This window comes from Chinchilla lanigera, unplaced genomic scaffold (assembly GCF_000276665.1).
Source record: "Chinchilla lanigera isolate Chin_1 unplaced genomic scaffold, ChiLan1.0 scaffold00102, whole genome shotgun sequence".
Taxonomy (NCBI): Eukaryota; Metazoa; Chordata; class Mammalia; order Rodentia; family Chinchillidae; genus Chinchilla; species Chinchilla lanigera.
Window position 1 is genome coordinate 7,273,462 of NW_004955503.1, and position 25,788 is coordinate 7,299,249.

The 25,788-nt window shown below is 37.4% G+C and overlaps 1 protein-coding gene across 1 annotated transcript in view; it reads left to right on the forward strand.

Moving 5' to 3' along the window:
• Cenpi (centromere protein I) overlaps positions 1 to 25,788 on the forward strand; it is a 104,623-nt gene that overhangs the window by 36,382 nt on the left and 42,453 nt on the right. The window contains exons 6-7 of the mRNA XM_005415260.2: positions 23,216 to 23,264; positions 23,659 to 23,705. Coding sequence (XP_005415317.2) covers positions 23,216 to 23,264; positions 23,659 to 23,705 — 96 coding nt within the window. The remainder of the gene's footprint in view (positions 1 to 23,215; positions 23,265 to 23,658; positions 23,706 to 25,788) is intronic.

Sequence of the window (25,788 nt, forward strand, 5' to 3'; positions counted from 1 at the left end):
GACAGAGAAGATTTGAGAACAAGGGCATTGCATAGCATTTTAGCATGACAATCATGATAACATTATTATCTCTGAAACACATTTAAAACACATTAAATTTAAAACACATTTAGTGAGTTACCTTTAATTACAACATATTAAACGATATAAAGAAACTTTTACCTAATTTAATATCTTTTAACCATTCTCTGTTACCAGAGTCACATTGAAGTAGAGTGTACTTATTTATAGATGTATTTTACAGGGTATTAATGCCTAATCTATAATAATTACAGTAAACTCGTCTGGACCTCACAGTGTTTAGGTACCTCTGTTATAAGACAATTATAGAACAGCTATAGAAGCATAAGCTTGAAATTGTATCTGCATCGTCTGGCTTGCTGTCTCATATTGGATTGGCTTGTACAGTTCCTCACAAAGAGCTGGAACACAAGTAAGGGAAAGCCACATAGTTGAGCCTGAAAAGGTTACTACTATAAAGGTGGAAATCACCAATATGGTAAGACGTTTCTAGTTTGCTTCTTTGAAGGTCTATACATTTGGCAAACACAAATATACCATCTAATATACCACAAGATTAGCAATAATTGGTATAACAGCTATACCTATTTAATTGCTACTCTTAAGATAAATTTTAGACTCATTTAACAGGTTTTATGTGCAATTCTACTGAAGAGAATTAAGAAATGTTTATAGCTCTGATAAGTTTAGGAAAGTGTTAATGACCACAAATAGACTTATTACCCCAAAATACAAATAACAAAAATGTGTATTCAAAATCAATAGATGTAAATCAAATTTAAATGTCAGGACCAAATTTAAAAGGATGTCAAATTTGATCATTTTATATGTTGAAGGTCTGAACATATATATTGTGTAAAGAGCACCTTTTAGTTACTTTATATGTATTAAGCTTACCTAGCCTTAACTCTATAAACTTAACTTTAAAGCTTAGATTCACAGTATAGCTTGTTTTTAGATGTATGCATACATGTATGCACAGATATATGTTATGTCATAAAGTTAGATAATAGTTGTTTATTTAACCATTTGGGGGCTAATTATTGAAAATATTTTGCAGGTTAATATTCAATAACTCTTTAACTCTTAAAATTCACTTTTTAGTAGCCAAAGGCCTATCAATGAGAACACAAGAAACTTACTTTAGTAAAATATAGAACCTTTGCTTTTAAATCTAGTTTTGTAAGCTTAACCAAGAACATCTCAATATGTTAAGAAAACCTTATTGTTTTAGACATAGAAAGCTTAACTTTTTAATTATAATAATTATAACCAACTTAAACATTTCTTAACAACTGGTTTAGATGACTCATGAGAACCAAATCATAACATTTAAACACTTTGAGTTCTACATTATATCTTTAACCAAAGAAAAAGTTATTGTAGGCAAACAACAATAGACATTGCATTCATAAAACCAGCCTTTTGATATTATCTAAATTAGCTAACAAGCTGGATGGAAACATGTTACCAACTTACTAAGTCATCTTTAGTTTTATCTTGTTAACTCACTGTTAACCCTGTGAACAAAGGTATTGGGGCTATGAGTTTCTACTTATCTATATACTAACTAAAATAGAACATATACCTGAAAATTGACTCACAGAAACATATATAGCAACCCAGTCACATATAACTTATCAAACTATACAGCTTTTATTTGTAAGTCCTATGTAAGCCTTGAGACTATCATTCCCCATCTGTTAGTATTTTGGTTTTTTTTCATTTTTTATTTTAGAGAGAGTAATATGTGAGACACAAACAAACAAATAGAACAGTAGCAACATACCAGTATCATGAACATAAACAAATCAATGCAAGAACATTCAAAGTGATACAGGGTCTCAAGACAAACTAATACAAATCAACACTGGTTGTTGCATTGCATATCGCTATCCTCAACTACATTGCTCAGATTATCAGATGTAAGAATGAAAGATTGCTCAAACCATTAAAGAGAATAAGAAAATAATTCTTCAGTAAAACTTTAGAGATAAGACAGAGTTTCACTAGACAAGGTGGTAGGAGTTCACCATTGTAATTCTATTGCTCATTGTTACCTTCAAGTGAGTTGCTCAGACCACCAGACACAAGCATGCAAAGTCGATCAGAACATAAAAAATTGTTAGCATTAACTGTTCATTTCAATACACCATCAGACATCAGCAATACAGTCATCGCAGCTATTCATATACATACTTATGTTTTTCCTTCCTTTGTTTTTTCTTCTTTCCCTCATCCCAGTCTTTCCTTCCTTTGAGCAATTTCTTTCCCTTTCCTATCATCTATTGTACGTTTTGAGTTTTACCTAGTCTTTCAGGTTCCTACAGCAAGGAGACAATATGATGTTTGCCCATCTGGGTCCGACTTATTTCATTTATGAGTATGGTCTCTAGTTGCATCCATTTACCTACAAAAGCCTCGAGTTTATCTTTTTTAGTAGCTGAGTAATACTCCATTGTATAAAAATACCACAACTTTTTTATCCATTCCTCAGTGGATGGGCATCTGGGTTGTTTCCAAGATTTAGCTATAACAAATTGTGCTGCTATAAACATGGGCGCACATATATCACTGTGGTATGATGTCTTTAATTCTTCTGGGAAAATACCCAAAAGGGGAATAGCTGGGGTAAAGGGGACTTCTAATCCTAGTTTCATGAGGAATCTCCAAATTGATTTCCACAGTAGTTTCACCAATCTGCACTCCCACCAGCAGTGGAATAGGGTTCCTTTCTCCCCCAAGCCTCTCCAGCATTTGTTATTGGTTGATTTCTTGATGATAGCCATTCTTTCTGGGGTGAGATGGAATCTCAGTGTTGTTTTAATTTGCATTTTTGGAATGACTAATGACGGTGAACATTTTTTCATGTATTTATTCGCCATTAGTATCTCTTCCTTAGAGAAGTGTGTATTTATCTCAGATGGCCATTTTTGGATTGGGTCCTTGAATTTGGGAGGCCTGATTTTTTTTAATTCTTTATATGTCCTAGATAGAAGTCCTTTGTCTGAGGGGCAGTTGGCTAAAATTTTTTCCCAATTCGTGGGTTGTCTTTTTACTTTATTGGTGATTTCTTTAGATGTGCAAAAACTTTTCAATAAGATGAGATCCCAGTTGTTGATTCTTTGAAGTATTTCCCCTGCAGTTTGGTTTTCATTCGTGAACTCTCTGCTTAACCCAGTGTCGTCAAGATTTTTACTACTTTCTCTTCCAATAAATTTAGTGTTTCTGTTTTAATATTTAGATCTTTGATCCATTTTGACTTTAAGTTAGTGCATGGTGAAAGACATGGGTCTAGTTTTAGTCTTCGCATGTGGAAAGCCTCTGTTAGTGGTTTAAAAATGTTTTGCTACCTGAAAACCTATACAAATAGTTTTCCATGGAAATCTCAAAAAGAGCCAACAAAAGAAAAAGTTACTCAGCTTAAAAACAAAAAGAAAATGTTTAAACAAAGCAGGTGCGAGTATTTTAACCGATTGTTAACACACATCAGACAGATGGACAGTTATTTTAAAATCAGAACAATTATTTTAAAGTCAGAGTACACTCAGATGTATTTGGCCAAGTTGAACTACAACAGACCTTTTACAATTTTTTAGGTTTGTAACTATAGTGAGACTGTTCATAACTTTTTTAAGTCATCAATTAACAGAGATCCCTTGTAATTAGAGTCAGAAGGAAAAAACTTATACCTCTGGAAGCAATGACTTTTTAAGACTGGCCCTAGGCTGATGGTTTATCTTATTGAAATAGCCAGCAGTCCAGGCTTCTCGTTGCTGCTTTGATAGCCACAGCTAATAGCCAAAACTGCTGTTTTGCTAGCCATATGTAATTGTTCTCTCTAAATACTATTAATGGTAATTTTAGCTTTTTATTTTTTAGGGAGTGCTCATCCTTTTCCTGATGAATAATTGATAATTTAAGATAATTGAAGGGCTTAGTTTTTCTCCTTTGGGCACAGAGATCAAGATAGGTGAACTTAAGGTTCGGTACCAGAGCTGCATCACTGGTTTTCCAGTGACTTATAGCTACACTTTGAATACAAGCCCGAATTGTCTCTCAATGCAGAGGAAGTCTGAACATAATGTACCGCTGACCATTTTTCCTCTCTCTTACAGTAAAACTCCAATTTTAAAATAATATTATAATCAGTATTTCCCTCCACATTCTAATTTGCCTCCTGGGGATAGGCAGGCCGTGTATGAGTTCAGAAAAATATTAAACAGCTTTTCTACAGATTGTAAGGGTCAAATAATTTCTAGGGCTTAAGAATAATTAACTCAAAGGAGTAAGGGAATTTGATACTGAGTTTCCGATCTGCAGAACATAAGGGGAAAAGAAGTTGTCCTTTTCAACCTGTCTTGGTTCTCATGTGCCCTCAGGGCGTCCCCTGAGCACACCCTGCTCCAGAGCAAATTGCCGCTATCTGGAGAGCGATCAGAAGATAGATCAGGCTGTACTGGCCACGCTTACCAATGTGTGCACTCATTTCTTCTGTAAACTCACATTTCCAACTCCAAAGTATATTTCCAAAAGCACAAGCTATAGCTGATTCGGCTAAAATAGCCATGTTTGTGAAAGGAAGCATTGCCAGCAAAATTTAAAACACTGATCAAGAGCCCTGAACAACTGCTTTCTAACTTTTCAAAAGAGTGAGAGAAAAACTCAAAGGGCAGATTAGAAGTGCTGTGACTGGATTGTTCAGGGCTTGCTTTCTAATTTTATTTTAAGATTCTGAATTGAGAAACTCTGTGACACAAGAACAGGAAGAGGGTCCCCCCGGAACCTTGTTCCCTGTATAGGCCCTAATCCCTCTTGAGGTTACAAACCCAATTGTCAGGGATAAGGAGCTGGTGATGAAAGAAACACTGGAAAATGCCATCCCGCAGAGGAGATCTGTCACCTTTGGTGACAGAGGCATGTAATGGCCCAGTAAAAATCCCTTCCTCAGCTCCTAGGGCCAAGAAATTTCTGGAACGTTTTTGTGCTATCTACCTAAATGCCCAGGCCTCTCTCAGCAGCAAGACAAGGCTAGGTTTTACTGAGAACTCATTGTGAATGTCTGTACTCACTGCCCAGCAAGCCCAACTTACACATCAGTGAAAATCCATATGTGAATTTCTTCCCTCTCCTACACACATAAATGATGAGAACCAGAACTCGTAGGGGAGCCAGGAGGTTGGGGCCTATGAGGGAATGAGAGAGTAAGTGAGAAAAGTAAAGCGTTGGGGTCCCTCTTAGTGCAAGTCCATAGACTTTACCAAGCCCTGCAGATAGTGTCAGCTATCACTTGATCTGCCAACTGGATCTGCACAGCTTGGGACATGATCTCAGCCACCCAAATAGGGTGCCCTTTGGTTTAGAGAGAATGAAAGAACAGTTTAGAAATCTTCCCTTCACTACATGTGTCTTGGACCACAGATGTACGTATACGCTTTGATCGTAGCTCCCTCTGGTGTCACCCGGGGGTCGGTTCCCTTCACTGGCTGTGCTGAAAACGGGGGTGGAGGCCCTGGATGGGCACTGCATCCTCATGGTGTGCCTCCCCGGGTGGGTGAGATTCTCAGTGCCTCATCTGGCCCGGAGATGGGTATCTAAGTTAATTTCCTACCTTCAGCATTCTTAGAGATGAACGCTCATTTTCTAAGGGCACAACTGGAGAGTTTTTAGTTGCTAGAAAGGAGAGAAAGGGTGAGACAGATTGAGACTAAAACCTTTTTCAGGGTCTCCCTGATATTTAGCAGAAATATGCCTCTAAAATAAGGAAAATACAAAGTGACAGGAAAAGATTGCAAAAGAGATCAGTCAAAATAAAGTTCTCTTTTCATAAGCTCACAGTGAGATGAGAGAGTCCACTCAAGTCATCGCCCTCATTCTTGTAAGACAGGAGTGAGGAATCTCGAGGTAAGACTGTCTCCTCACCTGCAGAGGATCAAACCAGAAAGGAAACTGAGGCAGAGCAGACTTGACATTCTCTTCCAGAGACATGGCGGGGAGGATCAGGCCAGACTGTCCCAGAGGAGCCTATCCTTGCAGATGTAAGAATAGTAGCCATGCTAATCATCTTTATTCGGCGGAGAAAGTCCTGTGTTTCATATTGAGGCATAATTTTCCCTAAATAGGCTAGATTCCATTTAAAATCCACCCTGGAGCTCTTTATATAGCATTTTCCAAACTCAGTGTAGTTAAAATTTCCATGAAAAAACGTTCCACTAGGGGGAGCTCCAACATTACTTTTCCCTAGCACCAGTGTCTAAGGCAAGGAACTATCTTGTAACTGACAAACGGGAAAGGAACACAAGTTAAGTTCAGCAACTAGTAATACTAAATGCATCATATACAAAACAGGAACACAAGGCCCCCCCCCCAAAAAATGTCCCATCAGTGAAATGTAAATATGAACGCATCATATCTTCCCACCTCTCAACGCTTATCATTTTTTAAAAAAGGGACAAGGCATAAGCAACTGACAAACAAAAGATAACAATTCTTTAGTACCTAAGTGAGTCACAATCCAAAAGCCAGTAAAAATATTTAGGGATGCCATGAAACAAAAGCAAACTCTTACTTCCTTCCAAAGATCTTGCTGAGGTCTCCAAAATGATATAGGAGAAATGTAGCTCCCACCCTGTTAGATGCCCCCTGTTAGATGCACTGAGTTCATGTCCCCCCAAATCAAAGAATGAATTACAACAGCAGAGCTTAAGAGTAGGAAAGAGATATTGAGAGATAGCTCCTGAGAGACGGGAGGGGTGCTGAGTGGGTTACCATCCAGACCCTTTGTTGAGTAATTTATATAGCAAATTTACAATGTGGGTACATAGTGGGTCAAATTATAATCAACCAGTAAGATCACAAGTATAGCCACTTAGCTAATGTTGATCCAGTAGGAAAGCGTGGCACATAGCAAGGGTATATGGGCGACATCATTAACCGTGGCTTATCTATGACTTCTAAAACAGGAACATTTTGAGAAGTGATGGGTCCAGCTGTTCTGGTCACCCACCTTGGCGTCCGATGCATATCTGGACTTAATGTACTTGGTGGTACTAATTACAGCTCTGCTTATCCATTAGGGAAGTTATGCAAGTCCTTGCCATCTTCGGATGCGCCTCCAGCCACAATTCTGATGTCTTTAATCTTCACTGACTTCCTTGAGAGCCCAGTCCCTGTCTGACTGCCTGCTGAGTTATATATAACTTAGCTGCCTATATTATTTTGCAAATGCTGATTCCTTGTCAGGTGTGGTGGTGCAAGCCTGTAATCTGAGCACTCTGAGGGCTAAGGCAGAAGGATTGCTATGAGTTCAGGGCCAATCTGGACTACATAATGAGTTCAGGGCCAGGCTGAACTACATGGACTCTGTCTCAAAACAACAAACAAATAATGACAAAAAAAGCAGTGCTGGCCCCTTTACGTTTTTTTTTTCCTTTTGTTTAACTACTTGACTTTTTTTTCTTTGATCTCTGTGATGATATTGGTCTTACTGACTTTGTTTAGTACTCTTACCGCAGTACTGGCATAGTAGTCATAAGTTTCTTTAGATTTTCTTTATTGTGAAAAGTCTTTATTTTCCCATCAGTTTTGAAGGATGGTTTTGTAAGATGTAATGTGGATAGATTTGTAATCAGGAAGTAAGCCTTTTTGTGAGGGGATGAAAAGAATTCTTTAGCTGGTACTCTGTTGAGCTATCATTTTCTGTTAGAGCTTGAAAACCTTCACTCTAAGCTCCTGCCTGGCCTTTAAAGTTTGTGTTGAGAAATCTGCTGTTATTCTGATAGGATTTCCTTTAGAAGTTACTTGATGTTTTTCTCTTAAGAGCTTTTAATATTCTCTCTTTGTGATGAATTTCTGGGATTTTGACTGTGATGTGTCATAGCGCTCTTTTCAGTCATGTCTATTTGGGGTTCTCAATGTCTTTTCTCCTGGATATTCACTTCATTCCTCAGATTGGAAAATCTTCTGCTGATTTCAATGAATAAATGTTTTATACCCTTAGTGTCATCTTCTAATGTTCCCTTAACTCCTGTAATTCTTCTGTGTGTGTTTCTGAGCCATCCAGCAGCTGTTGCATGGAGATTTTGTGGTTTCTTGTTGTTTTTAGGGTATCACTGAGTACCTGATTAAACTTGTGTTTCAGTCCTGACCGTCTCTCCTCAAATTTCATGGCTGCTGCCCCTACTTGGAATTGAATTTTTCATATCCAAGATTTCTGCTTCATTCCTTTTCCCAATATCTTAATTCTGTGCTAAAGTAATTGTTTATACCCTGCATTGTCTTCCTTTAAGTCCTTCGCTTGCTTCTTCCTATCTTCTTTATTCTCATTGATCAACTTATTAATATTTTCATCTCTCTGTTTATTACTTCTTTGAGCTTGTTGGACATTTTGTTAATTGACTCCTGAGGCAGTTTTGTTGGTCTCAACTTTGATCTCATCAGTTATTTTACCTATTTGTATTTTCAACTATTTGTTCTTTGACTTCTTTGGAAATTTCTCTATTTCCTTTCCTATGAGCTTAGATTTTAGAGAATTGTGAGTTTTTGGAGATATCTTATTGACTTGTTTTCTTATGATTCCTGTGGGTTTTTTGTTGAACATTGTAGGTCAGTTTGGATAGAAAGCTCTGCCACTGTAGTAGAAGTCTCTTAGTATGTAGATTTTGTCCTGTGCTGTGTACTTGATTTTGGATATATGTCAGTATGCAGTTACCAGCTCTAGTATTTCAGAGAACTGGGTTCAGTCTTAACCGGTGCTTTATGAAGAGAACAACATTCAAAGAAACGGTCATAGATCAGCATTTAAGACTTGCTTAAAAAGTTTACACCTCCTTCATTTGGGAGGGAAGAGTAGTAGTAATGGAGTACTGGCTGAAAACTAGAAAAGGAAAAAGTGGGAAGAAATATAATAAAATATAATGAGCTAATGTAAAATAACCGAAAGAGGAGGAACTATTGAGAAAATACATTTTTATTGTATTGGGGGGCTTTGGATGCAAGGAGAAAGAAAGAGGAGATTTGAAAGGTTATATGAAGAGGTAGGGAAAAAAATTATAGAGTGAGAGAAAATAACTTACAAAGTTTCAAATGAACCAAGAAGAAAATATTAGTAGAAAGCTTAAGAGGCTTTTTTGTGTAGAAACCAATTCATCACCTGTCTTCACCAAGTCCATTGCAGAACTTAAAACGGTGATCCACTCGCATATACGGTTTCACACTCACTTGTACCCACGCTAGCACTTTGTGAATATGGGAGACTGAGAATGCAAATCACAGATCACTGAATCTCTCTTACCCCGCACTCCACCCCGTTCAAGTCCTGGTGTGTTTAGCCCTCCAGCTTCCGGGGCCCCTACTTTTTTTGAATCCTTAGTGAGGCATTGACTCTGTATCCACCAATGATCTTCACCTTGGATCTCTGTCTGCCTCAAACTTTCAGAGGACTTCTGCCTTCCACCGATCCATCTTGTACCTTTGGTTCCCGCCTCACAGACAAGCAGCCCCAGGGGTTAACGAGGTTTCTTCTGATAGTGCAGTCCCTGTGCCTCTATCTGTCTATGGCTCCCTCTGTTTCTTTGTCTGTCTGTCTGTCTGTCTCTCTCTCTCTCTCTTCCCCTCCCTCCCTGTGGTTCCTAATGGCCTGGCTTGTGAATTTAGATTTTGTACATGTCCCTTCCTGTAGAGTGTGAGGCAGGAACCGCTGGAGGGGTCAGTGGCCTGTAGGGGGAAGTACCCAGTTGTGTTTCCCCCCTAGCCTTCTTTTGTTGACAGTTCGTTAGTTTTCATAGGGTGGCAAGGACTCTGGGCTTGTGCTGGGCTCTGCTTATGGACCAGGATTCTGTTTGTTGTTGTTACACATTCTGGGATGTGTTCTGGCAGGGAAGCCAAGGATTACCCTGGAGCTGGGGATCAAAGACTTCAGTATGTGTGCAGCAGCCATCCCCTTGCCTTCTTTCCCAGATAGCTTTGTGCATTGATTAGGGTGACTGCGTGTCTGGATTTGGGCTGAGACTTGTGCCTGTGATTTGGGAGACATCGCTGATACTATCAGAGATTCTTGTTTATGTCCCTGGGGAAAGCCGCATGACTGTGCTGCACTTCAAACAGTAACTTTTTGAGATTGCTACCCCCATGAGATAAGGTGTAATCTGGTGCTTGGTATCTCTACAACTTGTTAGCCACAGTCTGCCTAACCTTAGTGGTTAGCAAAGAACTCTCTAAATGCTGCTGTGATGGGGACCTAGGAATTGAGAGTTTTAACTGTTTTTCATGTACAATTCAGTGGCATGAATTACATTCACAGTGTTGTGCAACTATCTCCATTGTTTTCAAAACTTGCTCATGACCCCAAACAGAAAGTCTGTGCGCAGTAAGCAATAACTCTCCATTCATTTTTCCCTCCTGCTCCTGGTAGCCACTGTTTCTCTGAATTTGCCTATTCTAAGTATCTCACATAAGTAGAATCATAAAGCATTTGTCGTTCTGTGTTTGGCTTCTTTCACTTTAACATAATGACTTCAAGGTTCATCCGTGTTATAGCTTATAACAGAACTTTTATGATTGAATAATCTTCTATATGTACATAAATCACATTTTGTTCATCCATTTGTCTGTTGATGAACTCTTGGGATGTTCCTACCTTTTGGCGATTATGAATGGTGCTACAGTGAACATTAGTGTATAAGGACATGTCCCTCGATATCTGTAGGGGATTGGGTCTAGAACTAATCCCTAATGCATATAAAAACTCATGGATGCTCAAATCCCTTATGTAAAATGTTGTGATATCTGCTGATAACCTATACTCTCCCTGTATATCTTAAATCTTCTGTATGTTATTTATGATACCTAATACCATGTAAATTCTATGTATTTGTTATACTGCATCATTTAGGAAATAACAATAAGGAAAAGGTCTATGTACATGTTCAGTACAGATGCAGTGTTTCTCAATATTTTTGACCCATAGTCAGTTGCTTCTGAACATGCAGAACCTGCAGATGTAGAGGGCTGGCCATATCTGCTCAAATCCTTGTTTTCAGTTCTTTTGGGTGTATAGCTAGGGGAGGAATTCATATTTCATGTAATAATTCTATTTTTAGATTTTTTTTGAGCAATTGCCACACTTGTCCACAGTGGTGACTTCATTTTTCATTTCTAGTATCAGTGTTTAATATGGGGCCAATCTCATTACCTCTTCACCAACACTTAATTTGATTTAAAAAAAAAGTTTAACCACCCTACTGGGCATGAAATGGTATTTCACTGTGGTTGTGATTTATATTTCCCAGTGACCAATGATGTTGAGCAGCCTGGCCTGTGCTAATTGATCATTTACTTATCTCCCCTGGAGAAATGTCATTGAGATCATATGCCCATTTTTTTTAAACTGAGGTATCTTTTTATTATTGGATTGTAAGTGTTCATTCTTTATTTTTCCCCCAAGGTCTTGTGCATTTTAGGCAAAGGCTATGCCACTGGGCTAAATATATCCACAGTCCTTCTTCCTTTATTCTAGATGCAAGTCCATTGACAGATGTATGACTTGCCTGAGAGTTCTGACTAAGCAGAAACCACTTTAAATTCTTCAGTGAAAAATTTTCAGACCGCAACACTAGTGAAAATTCAAATTTACATGCAGAGCTACATATGGCTGGCCTGTGGTTGCAAATTCTTAGGAGGCTTTATTTTCCCTTCACCTAACATCAAGAAAGGCAACTTTACCACTGTCTGCTTTAGCACATGAGGTTTGTTTTTATTGCATAACCATATATTAGGGTATAGCTCTTGAGGGTTCCAATTTTCTAATTGTCTACAAGGCCAATGTGATTTGTTGACATGGGCATTAAAGGCTTCTGACATGATACTGAGATTAAGACTAGAGTAAAGGATGTGCCAACCATTGAATTTGGGGAAGGTACTGGGAAGTTAGTATGAGTTGATAAGGTAAGGGTAAGGTAGAAATACAAAGGTAAGGTGGACTAAGTCTCAGGAGTTCTTTTTTCCCTCTACAAAGGTGAAAAAATGGTAGTTTTGAAGTATTCGTAATACTTGGGGCTAGGGGTGTAGCTCAGTGGTAGAACAGTTGCCTAACCCATAGAAGGCCTCACGTTTAATCCCTCTTGTTTCCCTTGTAGTGTGCAGGCATGTGTGAATGATTGACTTAAGTAGTATACGATTGACTCCCTTTTACTTTTTTTTTATGAAGTTTCTTGATACAAGTTAGATATACATAATGATCATATTCATTGTAGGGAATTTGTACTTCTATGTGATATATCATGATTGTTCTTTTCGTCTCGATGCCCTCTCCTCCCTTCAATCCCTCTTCCCCTTCTTATTTGCAAAGCTTTGTTTCCATTTTATCCTTCTTTTATCATTTTTTTCTCTTCCTTTCTCCCATCCCTCCCTACTTGCTTTTTCCTTTTGAACAACTTTTTTTCCAATTTCCCAATAAGTTTTGTACATTTTGGTCCTTATTTACTCTTAGTTTCTCACACCAGGGAGACAATGTGATATTTACAATGTGTGCCCAATTTAATTAAGAATATGTTTTCAAGGTGCATTCATTTACCTAGAAATGACTTGAGTTTAACCTTCTTTATGCCTGAGTAGTACTTCTTTGTAGAAGGTAAACATCTTTTCTATTGATTCCTCAGTTGATGGGCATTTGGGTTGATTGCAAGATTTAGCTATTACAAAGCATGCTGCTATAAACATAGTCCTCATATTTTGCTGTGGTATGATGTTTTTAATACTTTCAGGAAGATACCCAGAAAGGGAATAGCTGGATCAAATGGGATGTCTGATTCTATCTTTTTTGGCAATTGCCACACTGATTCCTACAGTGGTTGTACCACCAGTCTGCACTCCCACAGGCGGTGAAGAAGGGTTCCTTTTTCCTCAGTTCTGCCAGCATTTGTTATCAGTTGATTTCTTGATGACAGCCGTTCTTTCTGGAGTGAGATGGAATCTTAGCACTGTTCTGATTTGCATCTCTCGAATGACAAGTGATGTTGAACATTTTACATGTATATATTTGCCATTTATACTCCTTTATCTGAGAAGTGCATGTTCATCTCAGACACCCATTTTTGGATTGGGTCTTTAAATTTGGAGGGGGGAGTTTGATTTTTTAAAATTCTTTATATGTCCTAAATATTAGTTCCTTTGTCCAAGGAACAACTGGCTAAATTTTTTTCCCATTCTGTGGGTTGTCTTTTCACTCTGTTGGTGGTTTCTTTTGCTATGCAAAAGCTTTTTAATAGGATCAGGTCTCAGTTGTTGTTTTTTGGTAATATTTCCAGTGTAGCTGAGGTTTTGTTCATGAAGTCTTTGCCTACACCTGTGTCTTTAAGAGTTCTGCCTATTCTGTCTTCCAGCAGATTTAGGGTTTCTACTTTTTTTTTTTTTTTTTCTTTTTGGTACCGGGAATCAAACCCAGGACCTTGCACTTGCCAGGCAGGTGCTTGTGCCTCTGAGCTATATCTCTGGCCCGGGTTTCTGTTTTAATATTTAGATCTTTGATCCATTTTGACTTGAGTGCATAGTGATAGGCATGGGCTTAACAAGTTACTTCTTTGATTCTTTTGATCAGTCTTGGATTGAAGTTCACATTGTTTTCAGAAACAACAGCTATCCCTGCTTTTTTCTAGTTTCCTTTTGCATGGAGTACTGTTTTCCATCCTTTGACCTTCAGTCTATGAAATTCTTTTTTGGCTAAATGTGTTTCTCATATGCAGCATATTGGAACATCTTGCTTCTTTTTCCATTCTCCCAGTCTATTTCTTTTGATTGACGAGTTGAGACTATTTACATTCGTGGTTATTACTGATATGTATTGACTTATTCTCATATTATTTTCCTGTTGTTGGTTCCCTGTCTTTCCCTTCTGTTCAGTTGCTTGCCCTGCCTGGTGGCTTCTTTCTGTTGATGTTCTTGTAATAGTGGTCTTTGTTTTCTCATTGTAAAATATCCTTCAGAGCATTTTGGAGAGTTTGTTTGATGGTCATGAATTGCTTCAGTTGTTCTTTGTCATGGAAGTATCTTATTTCTCCACTGATTTTAAAAGATAGTTTTTTTGGGTACATCAGTCTGGGCTGGAATGTGTTTTCACTTAGGGCGTGGAATACCTTACTCCAAGCTCTCCTTTACTTGATGGTTTGTGTTGAGAAGTCTGCTGTAATTCTGATGGGCTTTCCTTTATAGGTGATTTGTTTCTTTTCTCTAACCACTTTTACTAGTCTGTTCCTGAGCTGAATTCCTGGAATCTTGCCTATTATATACCTTGGTGTAGATTTATTTTGGATATGGCTATTTGGAGTTCTATATGCTTCACTTATCTGTATGTCAAATTCTATCTTTGGGGAGTTTTCTCCTATTACTTCCGTAAAGAGGTTTTATATGGCGTTTGTACTATCTGTGGCTTTCTCATTGACTCAGGTCAGACTTATATTGTTTTTCTTTGCTCTACCTTACAGCTATTGGATTGAGTTTTCATTGTCTTTTGCTCTTTTTAGGATATCTTTCTTTTTATGGTCACTAGCCACAACCTGCCTTCTGCATCTGATATTCTATGCTGCCTTTGATCAATCTGTTGTGTACTTTTAATGAAGTTTTTACTCTTCTGGGTATTTATTTGAATCTGTTTCATGGATTCCATTGCTTTCAATGTTGGCCATTCGTGGTTTCTCTCATTTTCCTAAGCAACTCTATTTTTTTTCTGTGTCTACTCTAACATTCATCTTGATCATCTTTTTTTTTTACCTGAAAGGTTATTTTTTCTATAGCCTCATCTGTTTTTTTCACTTATTCTGCTATCATTTCAGAATGTTCCAGTGGGTGGCTTCTGATTTCATCTATTGCAGTGGGTGCTCTGGACTTCACTTGTGTAGGCTGGAGGTTTGGGGTTGCATTTTCTTCTGTGTCTTGTCATTGTCTATATTCTGTTTTTTATTTTATTTTGTTTTGTTTGTTAATGCTTATAGATTTCTTATGGTAGATAGCTTTATCACTGAGGCTTCTGTAGAAATGTATATTCTTCAAAGATGGCTTCTAGGTGTAGGTGGTTCATTGTCTTTGTTTCTATCCCAGGAACCTACCTTCCCAACTTGTTAAAGATGAGAAGTTGCTATCTATTTCCCTCTGCACCCAGGCCTTTGATCCTGGGCTATGGTAATGGTTATGACCCCAGACAATCATTGTGTTATTATACAAGGGTAAAAAAGTGATTACAATAGGTATGAAATCCTGGCTAAAGTAGTACAGTTAGCAATAACAATAGTGTCAAGCACAGCCTAGCCACTGACAAACTGTGGTAAATATTAACTTGGTACCTTAAACCATAGGAGCAAGTTCTACAGTTATATATCAAAATCCAACATATACTAAGAACTTGTATGCTATGAGTTTCCCCTCGGTAGAGTGATTTTTATCCTGTATGGGATTGAAGAGGGGTGGGGACAAAACAGAGATATGAATAAGAAAGAATATAGTAGAAGCAAGGCTGGAGGGCAATGGATGATGACCTAAGTTTTGGAAAACTGGAGGAGAACACAGGAGAGAAAAAATGAAAGAGAAAGCAAAAGAATATTGAAGTGAACCAGAAAGAGAAGACACAATGTTCATTCATATATAATAAAATCCAGATATATAGTTGAGGAAAGAGAGACAGAAGATGAACAAAAGAAAAGAGAAGTAAAAGGAAGAAACCTAAATAATAATAATAATAAAAAAAACCCAACCAGACAGAAAAAGGAAAACCAGTCCAACAAACAAAGAAAAAAATAATAAAACTCCTCTGGAGTCCAGTTCTGTGGTAGTGTTCAAGTCAGATCCCAGAAATGTACTGTGTAACTCCATCATGTTTGCAGCAGGATTTGTGCTGGGTATGGGGCTATCTTGACCCCTGAATGTAGGGGCTGGGACTGGTCCTAAACTGACAACGTTCTGGATGTCCACTTCTCCTTGCTGTCATTGTCTCTCTGGTGTTCTCCCAGTTTCTGTGGCACCCTTGGATAGGGAAACCCCAGTGTTGCTCCCAGACCTGTGTACAGTTGGCTCCTTCTAGACCTTACACAGCTGCCTCTGTTCCACCACTGACTCCTCTTATAGTCTGGTCATATGGCAGGGAGAGTGCCCTTCTCCTGCTGCAGCGTATTGTTCTCTGCCAAGGCTCCTCTGCCGGTCCCAGACCCAGGCACACTTCCAGTCCTTTGTATTTGGGGCTACCGTAGCAGAGTCTAGGTGGTCCCAGCTCCTACCTCTCAACAGAATCCCCCCAGTCTGCTTCCCAACTGCTGAGAGTCTACTGTGACTGGATGGCTCTTTCCTCATTCCACTCCGGGTCACTGACAGTGAAACGACGCAGGACTGTTCTGCTGGTGGAGTTCCCTCTGAGTCCTTTGAAATAAAATGGTGGCCCCACCCTCCCGCTTCTCTTCCACTTGTCTGTGTGTCAGAGCACAGCACTGATTCACCTCACTCACCAATTGCCGGTTCATATTTTCACTGCCGTTTCGGACTTTTCTCCACCACCGTTCTGGTTTCACCTCTCCTTTTTACCTTTGCCATCTCTCTTCACCTCATTTTGTTTTTATTTTGTTTATAAAACTGACAAAATTGCAATACAGATGAATTTTGTGTTTAATCATATTTTGTAAAGAATGAGAAATTTTCTTTTTTCTAACAGATCAGTAAACTGGGTTATTTATTGTAGGCAGGAAATGTGCCCTTGGGGTGCGGGTATCAAACCCAGGGTCTTGTATATGCCAAACAAGTAGTCTATCACTGAGCGACACCCTCAGCTGTGGGACTGCCTTTTATAACCCAGGTACTTAGTGACACAGTTCATGGCATCATAGTATGTTAACTTCATGGAAGCAGAACTTTTTGTCGGTTTTATTCAGTATTCAATAAATCTTTGTTTCATGAGTGAATAGGAACTGCTCTTACGTGAAATCAGTCTGCTTGAGTTCTAATGATGTTGAGTTGAGAATTTCTTTTTTTTTTTTTTTTGATTTGCGAATTTCTATGTTGCAGTTTGGCAGGAGAAAAAGAGGCCTGCTTTGTGTTTTCTTTTGGTTTTTCCTATATTTTTAGGAAAAATATTTACTGAAGTATACTAAACATGAAGAAAATTTCCTATATCACAACTGATCCACTGGGTTAATTTTCACTAACTGAATATGTTTGTGTAATTATCACACAGGTAAAGAAATAGGGGCAAAAGGCCCTAACTTTTAGTAGTAATCCTTCAAAGAAGTCATTTCAATATAATTTGGTAGGAGTTTGACTTCATAGTGAACCATATGTGGCACTTAAATATTTGCCAGGAAGATAACTAAAATATTGAATACGTATTAATTTTTCATTATGTAATTAATGCATAATAATTAAAAGAGGTGAGATTTGGTATAATGCTGGAGCCTAGAGCCAATGATTATGTGAAACTCATTTCATACTCAACAGGATGAATAGTATTGATAATAGTTCATACCCTAGAGGTGTTAGGTAATGATTTTTTTACTGAAATCTAACGAGGTTTCTTAAAAGGGTGGCTAGAATCTTCCTGGATCCATTTCTAAGTGCATAAAAGACAATATAAAATATGTTATTCTTTAAACTCTAGAGTCATGACTACCAAAATAATTTAAACCTTTAAAAACTTTATTTGTACATACATGTTTGTAGTGCATGATGATTGTATTCATTGTGGGGAGTGGGCACATGTATTTACCACAGCTTAGTTACTTTTACCACATGTATTTACCACAGCTTAATTACTTTTACCTACCTGACCCCTCTTCTCTGTCCTCCCTAACTTTCTTGGTCCCCTTCACATTTGAAAAAGATCTATCTCCTGTTTCCTATTACCTGTCTTTTATTTTACTCTTTAAATTATATATACTTTGAGTTTCTCATATAAAAGAATTTATGCAATATTTAAGTTTATGTGACAGATTTATTTCACTTAACATTATACTCTCAAGATGCAGCCATTTTCCTCGAAATGACTCAAATTTATCTTTTATAGCAGACTACTAGTACCCTATTGTATATAAATATCTCATTTTCCTTATCCATTCATCTGTTCATGGACATATAAGGTGCCTCTAAGATATAGCCATTATGAATTGTGCTGCTATCAACATGGACACACATGTATCACTGTGCCTTTAATTTTTTCAGGAAGATACCTAGAAGGAGAATAGCTGGGCTTTCTATTTTTAGTTTTCTGAGGAATCTCCATACTGATTTCTGTAGTGGTTGTAGTAGTTTATGCTCCTACCCACAATATAGAAGGATTACGTTTTCCCCCACGGCCTTGCCAACATTTGTTATTATTTGATTTCTTGATGATAGTCATTCTTTCTGGGGTAAGATGGAATCTCAGTGTTGTTTTAATTTGCCAGAGATGTTGAGCATTTTTTCATGTATTTATTGGCCACATATGTTTTTTTCCGAGAAGTTTCTTTACTTCAGTTGCCCATTTTTTGATTGGCTCTTTTATTTGGGGGATTTGATATTTTTGAATTCTTTATGTATTCTATATATTTATTAATCCTCTGTCTGAGGAGTAGCTGGCAAACATTTCTTCCTCTTTTGTAGTGTGTTTCTTCATTCTATTGGGTTTTTTTCTGAGTTCTGGAATACAAGCTTATGCCACTACCCCAGGCTCCATTTGTTGATTCTTGATGTTATTCTTTGTGCAATTGGGGTTCTGTTCAGAGAGTCCTAACCTGTGCCTATGCTTTCAAGAATTTTGACTATTTTATCTTATCAGACTGTTTCTGTTTTAATATCTAGGTCTTTAAATCATGCTGATTTTATTTTTGTACCTGGTGATAGATGTGAGTCTGTATTCAATTTTCTTCATGGAAACAGCCAGTCTTTCTAATACTATTTATTAATGAGGCTATCTTTCCTCCAGCAAAAGGTTTTGGCCTGTTTGTCAAAGACAATATACCTGAGTATGCCTGGAGTTGTATATGCTCTTCTGTATCTTCTGTTTTATATCTTCTGTTCTGTTCCATTGATCCACAAGTCTGGTTTTACTTTTGCCATTACCATACTGTTTTTATCACTGTAACTGTGTAATGTAACTTGAAATTCAGAATCATGGTGCTCCCTGCCTTGGCCAAGTCCAGAATTGCTCTCTCTCTTCTGGGTCTCTTGTGATTCCATATGAGTTTTAAGATTGTTATTTCTAGTTCTGTGAGGACTGCTATTGGTATTTTGATTGAGATTGCATTAAATCTGTGTATCAGTTTTGGAAACATGGCCATTTTTACACTATTGGTTCTGCTTAGTCAAGACCAGGAAATATCTTTACATTTTCTGATGTCTCCTACAATCTCCTTTTTCAGAGTATTATATGTAGTTTTTGTTATAGAGGTCTTTCACTCCCTTTGTTAGGTTAATTTCTAAGTTTTTTTTTTTCTAAGCTGTTGTGTTTTGTTGTTGTTCTTGTTGTTGTTGTTGTTGTTTGGTACTGGGAATCAAACTCGGGACCTTGAGATTGCTGGGCAGGCACTTGTGCTGCTGAGCTATATCCCCGGCCCTCTAAGCTACTGTGAAAGCTATTCTTTTTCTAGTTTCTGTTTGTTTTTTTTTTCCCGGTACTGGGAATCGAACTCACGACCTTGCTCTTGCCGGGCAGACGCTGTGCTTCTGAGCTAAATCCCCAGCCCTGTTTTTCTAATTTCTTTCTCTGTTGATTATTGGCTTATAGGAACACTTTTTTGTGTGTGTTTATTTTGTATTCTGTTACCTGACAATTTTTTTGTAGTTCTAGGAATCTTCTAGTGGAGCATTTTAGATCTGTTTATGTGAAAAATCGTGTAATCTACAAATAAGGATCATTTTACTTCTTCCTTCCCTATATGTATTCCTTTTATTTCTTTCTCTTGCTTGCTTGTTCTGGCTAATGTTTCAAGTGATGTATTAAACAGGAATAGTGAAAGTGGACATCCTCAGAATTCAAATTTATTGAAAAAAAGTCTTTGTGTTTTTTTCTTTCTCTATTTCCTTTAAAGAATTTACTTCTTTGCTTTATGTCATCTATCACAATTTTTTTTTTTTCTTTTGTGGTACCAGGGATCGAACTCAGGACCTGGTGCTTGCCAGGCAGGCGCTTGTGCCACAGAGCTATATCCCCAGCCCATCTATCACAAATGTTGATAAATTTTTTCTTAAACAGCTAGATAGTAAATACTATAGGATTCAGAGCCCTACTATTTCTACCCCAAGCCCTCAGGTCTGCTGAACTAAAGCAAAGGCAGCTGTAGGCAATACATAAATAAACATAAAGCCTGTAATCCAATAAAACTTTATTTATAAAAGCAGGTAAACCATGGAATGCTGAACCTTGATATAGAAGAATTCAGTAGATGGGCACTCAAAAGAAATATTGAATAATTGGTCTTCCTGTGATTTTTTTTTTTAGAGGTTAATTTTATTGGTACACTTTTGAGGTATATAATGATCACATTCATCATAGGAAATTTGTACCTATACATAATACATCTTGATTCACCCATTACCCCCCCACAGTCCAACCCTGCTTGCCCTTCCTTATTTACAAAAGTTTTGTTTCCATTTTGTTTTCAAGGTGTATTGATTTACCTAAAAATGTCTCACTTTTATCTTTTATGGCCAAATAGCACTCCATTGTTTATAGAAAACACATTTTCTTTATATATTCATCTTTTGATGGATTCTGGGCTGTCTCCAAGTTTTAGCTATTACAAATTGTGCTGCTATAAACATGGGTGTGCATATATTGCTGTGGTATGATGCTTTTAACCCTTTTAGGATGATAGTAAGATAGATACCAAGAAGGGGAATAGCTGGGTCAAATAGAACTGTTGTACAGATTTAATGCAATGCCAATCAAAATATCAATAGCATACCTCAAGGAGCTACAGAAAACAATCCTAAAATTCCTTTGGTACTAGAAGAGACCTCAAATTGCAAAACCAATTCTAGGCAACAAAGGCAAGGCAGGGAACATCACAATCCCCACCTTGAAATTATACTACAAAGCTACCATGATAAGAACAGAATGGCACTAGCAGAAACAAACAAAAAAGCAGACCTAAAGATCAGGAGCACAGAATAGAAGATCCAGAAACAACTTCAAACATACTTGGCCACCTTATTTTTGACAACAGGATCAAATGCTTCCAGTGGAAGAAAGATGGCCTCTTTAATAAATGATGTTAGGAAAACTGGCCTTCGACATGCTAAAGATTAAACCTACACCCATATCTCTCAGCATGTACTAAACTAAAATCAAAATAGATCAAAGATCTAAATATTAAAACAGAAACATTTAACTTATTGGAAGGTAAGATAGGTAAAACTCTTGAAGACATAGGTTTAGGCAAAGACTTTCTGAAAAAAAAAAATCCTGTGTGGTGGATTAACTAATGGTCAACTTAAAATACCCAGCTGAACTGAATCATCCTGGTTCTGGGTGTGGAAAGCCCACCTGAGGATTGTTGCCAACAGCATAAGAAGAGAACTAGGAAGATGGTGTGCTGTTGATTCTTCTGGAGAAGTGTGTCATGCTGGTTTTCCTGGTAGGAACTCAGCTGTTGTCATCATAGGAGGAGGTTGGGACCATGCTGTCCCAGAGGATAGCTGCAGTTCTTTTTGGGGAAGCTCTGATCCTTACTTTGAGCATTGCTTCCTGGCTCCAGTACAGATCCCTCAGCCTGCTGACACGCATCCTTCATCCTGCTGGTGCAGACTTTCTAGCTTCCACCACTGGCCTTTGGGCCTTTGAAGTGCAAATCCTTGATACAGACTTGCATGAGACGTTGTTGGCTCTAGGCCTCCAGTTGGACTCGTGGAGGACATTGCCATGGGCTCTCAGTCTTCAGCTGCACTCATGCAGGACATTGCCATGGGATCCAGGCCCTCAGCTGGATTTCTTTGAGTCTTTAGTGTGTGGACAGATCTGCTGCACTCTTTTGCATTTGATTTTTTGGGTGAACATTATAAAATAATTCTATAAATTATGTATCCTATATTAAATCTTTTCCCTTGTAAGCCCTGACTACAACACCAAGATTGCACAAGAAACGTAATAAAGAGTCAACAACTGGAATCTCAACCTATTACAAAGCTTTTGCACATCAGAAAACCACTAACAGAGAGAAGAGACAACCCACAGGATGGGAAATTTTTTTTTGCCAGCTGTTCTTCAGACAAAGGACAAATACCTAGAATACATAAAGAACTCAAAACATCAGACTCTCCAAATTTAAAGACCTAATGCAAATATTGGCATCTGAAATGAATACTTCGCAGGTGAACAAGTACAGGCAAATTAATGTATGAACAAATATACAACATCACTAGTCCTTCAATAATTCCAAATTGAAATGACACTCAGATTCCATCTCCAGAAAGAATGGCTACCATCAGAAATCAACCAATAACAAATGCTGGTGAAGGTGTAGTGAAAAAAGGCATCCTTCTCCACTGTTAGTGGGAGTATAAATTGGTATAACCACTGTGGAAATCAGTATGGACAGGCCTCAAAAAATCATTTTGTGATTTAACTAATTTATCAAGTAGATATTTCCAAAAGTGAGGATTAAGCTTTTAATTAAATGGCAGTATATCTGGATTGGGGTTATGTATTTGTTCAGCATGTGCAAGTCCCTGGATTTGATCCTCACCCACAAAGAAATTATGGTGTCTATACTGCTGAAATATGAGGCATCATTGACAATGATAATTTTGAAGACATGCGAAAATGCTTTTAAGTAAGAAATCCCAGTAAATATTTTAAGTCTGTATCTTAAAGTAGACTGTTCCATGCTTGGCTCCATGTGACAAGTTGAAGTCAAAATAGGCACACTAAAAATATTGAATAAAAATAGCTTCAAGCTATATTTCTATGGTTTATGTAAAACAGAAAAGAATTTGTTTTTAGACTTGGGCCTCATTCCCAAGATATCTCATATATATGCAAATATTCTAGAATCTAAAGAAAGCAGAACTCATAATCACTTCTGATCTCAACAATTTTGGCTAAAGAATGTAGTATAAAAAAGGAGAAGCTTTATAAAGCCATCTTGAAACCTTTTTACTTAGCATAAGATTCATATTTGAGGTGACTATATTACTGCTTTGTTTAAGATATATTACCATTTCTCTTTTAATTTTTTTTTTATTTTCACAGTGCCCTTATGTCTGCCACTTGCTGTATTTACTCACCAAAAAAGACAATGGTGAGTATTTTTATTCCAGTTGCATTACGTTCACTTTGTTGATTGTTTTTTTGGGTTTTGTTTTGGTTTTTTTTTTTGGTACTGGGAATCAGGCAGACGCTGTGCTGCTGGGCTATATCCCTGGCCCTACTTACTCTGTTGAATTACTATTTGTTTTGTAGTTTGTAAAATTAAAATAACTATTAGTATTACTTATATGATAGTACTCATTTTGTGTAAATTGCTTTTTCATACTTTTATTTACGAGCATCTGCTTAATGGTCCACCTGAACAGGGTATTTATTTTCTTGATGTATTGTAAGAAGAAATTATATGAAGTAATAATAGTTAAATATAACTCATTTCTTCTTTTTCTAAACCAAAGGCATAGAACCTTTTTCTTTACCTTTCCTAGTCAAACCATTTCGTGTAAGAAAGCTGCTTGATCTTCAGGCCAAAATGGTGAGTGCTGAAGAGATCGAAGACTAGTCAGTGTTAATGTGTACCAGGTACTGAGTGTGGCTTTGGAAATACAAAATTAAATGAGTCATTTATTTTCAAGGAATTTATTTTCTGGAGATATCAATCAATGAAATAAAACATCATGATTGGGTCCAGGGGTTGTGGTTCAGTCATATATCATTTACTTGGGTAGCACAAGTCCCTGTTTTCATACCAAGGACCACAAAGAAGCAAATGTAAAACTGCCCCTTCCAAGAAAAACAGTCAGTTTGGATAATAAGTAGGAGTGGTTAATCAATTGATAACAATAACCCACAACCTGCGGACCAACTTAGGAGTGGTGATAGCTGAAAGAAAATTGGGATTCATAGGATTTAAGTAGGCCAAGGAGGGAAATAAAGGTATTCCTTACAGAAGGAACAGCATAAACAAAGACATGTAGATGTCAGGCAACAATCCCTGATTAAAGAGCTGGGTTATTATGGTAGAATAGTATTAAAGAGTGGCAAGAAATGATTTTGTGAATTTATAGTTTTGGTGGATACATCTAGGCAAGTATTTCAAGACATTTTCTTATAGATATTTAAACTTTAATATACTCTCTGAACATTATTGCTTGTCCATAGAGCTCTCTTACATTATTATTTCCACTATACCTGCCAGGTAACAGAGATCTATGAAGTTTTAGATATAAACAATTAACTGAAGCCATCATGGCCTACCTGAAGGCATTCACATTGAGTGGAACACACACAGAACATATGCATGCTCCTCTATTGTGAGATTTCCTTTTAGTACATGCAGTTCAATTAAAGTTACTGTTTTATAGCTTCCTATATTGGTTCCATGGGAGTGTTATCTTCTCTTTGTTCTCTGAGCATGTTAGTGGTAATATTGTTGTATAAATTGAATTTGATTTCACATTAGTACAAATTGTGAAAAGATGTATATTTTCTCATGTTACAGCAAAATATATCAAAAGAAATGAGAACAATTTTATTACAAAATCTTGATATCTTGTGTTAACTGAAAAATAGTTTAATTTCAAGTTAAAAAATGATTTATTATTGCCAAAAAATTTTAAACCCAGACATTAAATATATGGTTTTATCACTAACATTCTATATAGTACACTACTAAATTTTTCACTATTAACACCTATTTATAAAGATAACATTTATAATATTGGGGTTTTTTTTTTTTTTTGGTATGGGGATTGGAACTCAGGACCTTGTGCTTGCCAGGCAGGTACTTTTACTGCTGAGATATATCCCTGGGCCTATAATATTGTTTTGATTAACTTAGTTTTGGGGAATTTTGGCAAGGCCAACAATATCAAACCAGGGCTGTGTATGTTCGTATGTAACCTGATTTACATAACAGTAAAAGACTGTGCAAGCAATGTTTTGGATATATAAATTTATGATACTTGACAAAGATTTTATCCTATTTGTCCCCATACATGTCTCTCAATGCTCTATGATGGAAACAAAAGCATAGAAATTGCCTTTCTGGTGAGAAGTTAAGCAGGCATGTTATTATATCTCATATGCTGGGCTCTCTTAGAAACAATCTTTGTAACAAGAAGGTGGCATTGGGTATCATCCTAAGGGTTGGTGAGCATGGTTTTTGGGTTGCTCCCCTTCCTAGGAATGAGCTCATTTGTGTGTACTAAAGTGATGATTCAAAACTTGTGTTCATGAGCAAGACTCTTTCACTGTAAAGTCTTATGTTGCTGGGGAATCTCCCAGATGATTCTTCCAATTTTTTTTAGAGAATTCTCCTTTCACTGCCTATCAGGTTTCAAGGCTCTCCAGAGAAAGAGAACCAATAGCATATGTGTGTATATGTATGTATATAGGTTAACTATAAGGAATTGCCTCATATGGTTCTAGAAGCCCTTAAGCTGAAAAGCTAATGTCTCAGTTTGAGGCCAAAGTCTGTCTGCTGTTGAACCATGAAGAGCTGTTGTTGCATATAAAGCCTGCAGTCAGCTGGAGGAGTCTCTCTTTCTCAGGCAGGCTGTTCTTCTTTGTTTTCTTTAAGCCTTCTGTTGATAGGATGAAGCCTACATTTTATATAT